This window comes from Lactuca sativa, chromosome 3 (genome assembly GCF_002870075.4).
Source record: "Lactuca sativa cultivar Salinas chromosome 3, Lsat_Salinas_v11, whole genome shotgun sequence".
NCBI lineage: Eukaryota > Viridiplantae > Streptophyta > Magnoliopsida > Asterales > Asteraceae > Lactuca > Lactuca sativa.
In genome coordinates this window covers 87,952,863-87,955,053 of record NC_056625.2, presented here as the reverse complement: position 1 = coordinate 87,955,053, position 2,191 = coordinate 87,952,863, and the positions used below count along the sequence as shown (strand labels likewise).

At 31.1% G+C, this 2,191-nt stretch overlaps 1 protein-coding gene across 1 annotated transcript; it reads right to left on the bottom strand.

The window, feature by feature from the left end:
- Positions 1 to 1,048: 1,048 nt before the first annotated feature.
- Positions 1,049 to 1,823, bottom strand: LOC111906200 (citrate-binding protein). Its single transcript, XM_023901927.2, has 2 exons — positions 1,572 to 1,823; positions 1,049 to 1,444 (listed from the first exon to the last, which is right to left on the bottom strand). Exons 1-2 carry the CDS (start codon positions 1,821 to 1,823, stop codon positions 1,049 to 1,051), a joined length of 648 nt encoding a protein of 215 aa, XP_023757695.2.
- Between the last annotated feature and the right edge of the window lie 368 nt (positions 1,824 to 2,191).

Sequence of the window (2,191 nt, the reverse complement as noted above, 5' to 3'; positions counted from 1 at the left end):
TAAAAATAATAATTAAACAATCATTTAATAAATAAACAGGCAATATAAAATCAAAAGAACAATAAAATTTAATTTACCTTTAATGAAGATAACTAGACAATTTAATGAGGCTATTTTGAGTTTTTGTCACTTGCAGAGGGATCTTCGTCGAAGAAGAATGTTCACATTTACAAAGAAGAGAACCCTCGTACCGATAATAATTAGCTTTTAATTGATGCGGTTTTTCGAATATGGCACTAAAAAATCGTAATTTAATGAAGCAGTTTTGGAATATGGCACCAAAAAATCGTTGTTTAATGAAGCGGTTAGAAAAAAACGCACCAAAAAAATCATAATTTAATAGTGCGTTTATAGCAAATAGCATCAAAAAATCGTTTTTAATGCTTCTTTTTGGTGAACCGCATTAATAAATCTATTGGAGGAATTTTTTATTGCTCTTTTAATGCGGTTTTCGTGTTTTTTAATGCTACATGGATTTGATGAGGCGGTTTCCTCAAACAACCACCTCAAAAAAAAAAAAAAAAAAAAAAAAAAAAAAAAAAAAAAAAAAAAAAAAATCGCACTAAAAAAACTATTCTGTACTAGTGATGCTCCTTGTATACTATGTGCTTGCATCTTTTGCAATAAATAGACATAAATCGTGTATGTGTTAATTTACCGTTTAGTAATAGGTGTGTGCATTGTGTATGTACGTATACATGCTTGTATGTGTGTATTAGTGCATGTGTCTTTACAAAGGCATGCATAAGGCTCCTATTGCACCTTATCCCTTTGCAATGTGGACATGTATATATGTGTGTATTAGTGCATGTGTCTTCACCAAAGACAGATTTAACTCTTTTCTATATCCTGTAACAAATAATATTATTACTTTTATTATATCGTTTAAAGATTACAATCACTATACTTGGTAGTTAAAATAAAAGCAATTAATTGGAAATGGAAAGAATCATAAGTAACAGGGAAAGCAACCTAAAGACATGAACATGAAGATTAAAGAATACTGTAAATTTATGGAATTTTAACATAAAAAAAATCCAAAGATTAATTAATCATGCAGTCTGAAGATTCTAATATCCTTCCACCGGGACTCCATATAGAAGGAGCCTTCCTTTTGCGAGTAAACTCCACACTTGAAGTAATGGTGTATGTGGGGGCCAACCCGTACACGTCCTTCATGTTTGAGAATCCCATCTATATAAACCTTAACATTGTTGTCTTCCACATCATGTATAACATTTAAACGAAACCACTTGTTGTATAAATCAGAAAGAATAACTTGATTTCTGTAATAATAAAGACTACTATTGTATACTGTAAGCATTGTGGTTGAAGCTTTTGGGGGTTTTGATCCAAAAATTTGCATTATGCACACCCCACTAGTGTCACTAGGCACATATCCGTATGCTTCGAATTGCCAAACACCCGAAGAGTAATCATAACCCTTCAAAATAAGATAAAAAAATAAATATATTTGTTAGCTAGTCATCTTAGATTATATCATTTATGTCACTCTATATTCGAATGAAGAAGAAAAGACACAACGTGGATGAAAACAAAAATATATTTACTCTAATTCGAATCTCGGTACGTGGATTGGTTTTGCTTTTCCTTGAGTGAGGTTTATCGGTTTTGAATACCCAAAGCTTGTGGACTTCTCTAAAAAAGTTATATCGTTGGTCAACTGGAAGATTATATGGCTTTTGAATGTCGAAATTGGATTGATTGAGTGGTTGTGATACAAATCCTAAGGTGGTATCAATAGGTACGGACCCCATGACATTGTATGTGAAGAGAAAAACAAGTGAAATATAGAACCACATATTTGTGTGAGAGCTCATCTTTTCTTAAGATCTTTGGGCATGGGTTATGTTTGATGAGATGTTTAGAGCATTATATAGAGTGACAAATATATGAAACAAAATTTGTGTGAAGATTACAAAGTACATTAATTAAGCTAGCTATATATACTTTAACTTTGAGAAGGTCAACTAATATATACACTCTTTAATTTATAAAAAGTGATAAACAAATTTTGAAAAGCCTGTATAGGGTTCGATCTTCACTCCATATTCATAAGGATAAATGTCCAAACTTCTTAGAACTTCCATAAGATCACCATAATTTCTTTTGAAAAATGGAACCGTTACATCGTACATTTAATCTAACAAATGTAAAATTTTCAATTTGA

Coding starts and splice junctions, on each gene's coding strand:
- LOC111906200 (XM_023901927.2), bottom strand. CDS start 1,823: ATGTGGTTCTATATTTCACTTGTTTTTCTCTTCACATACAATGTCATG. Junction 1,445..1,571: donor GTACCGAGATTCGAATTAGA/GTAAATATATTT, acceptor CTTATTTTGAAG/GGTTATGATTACTCTTCGGG.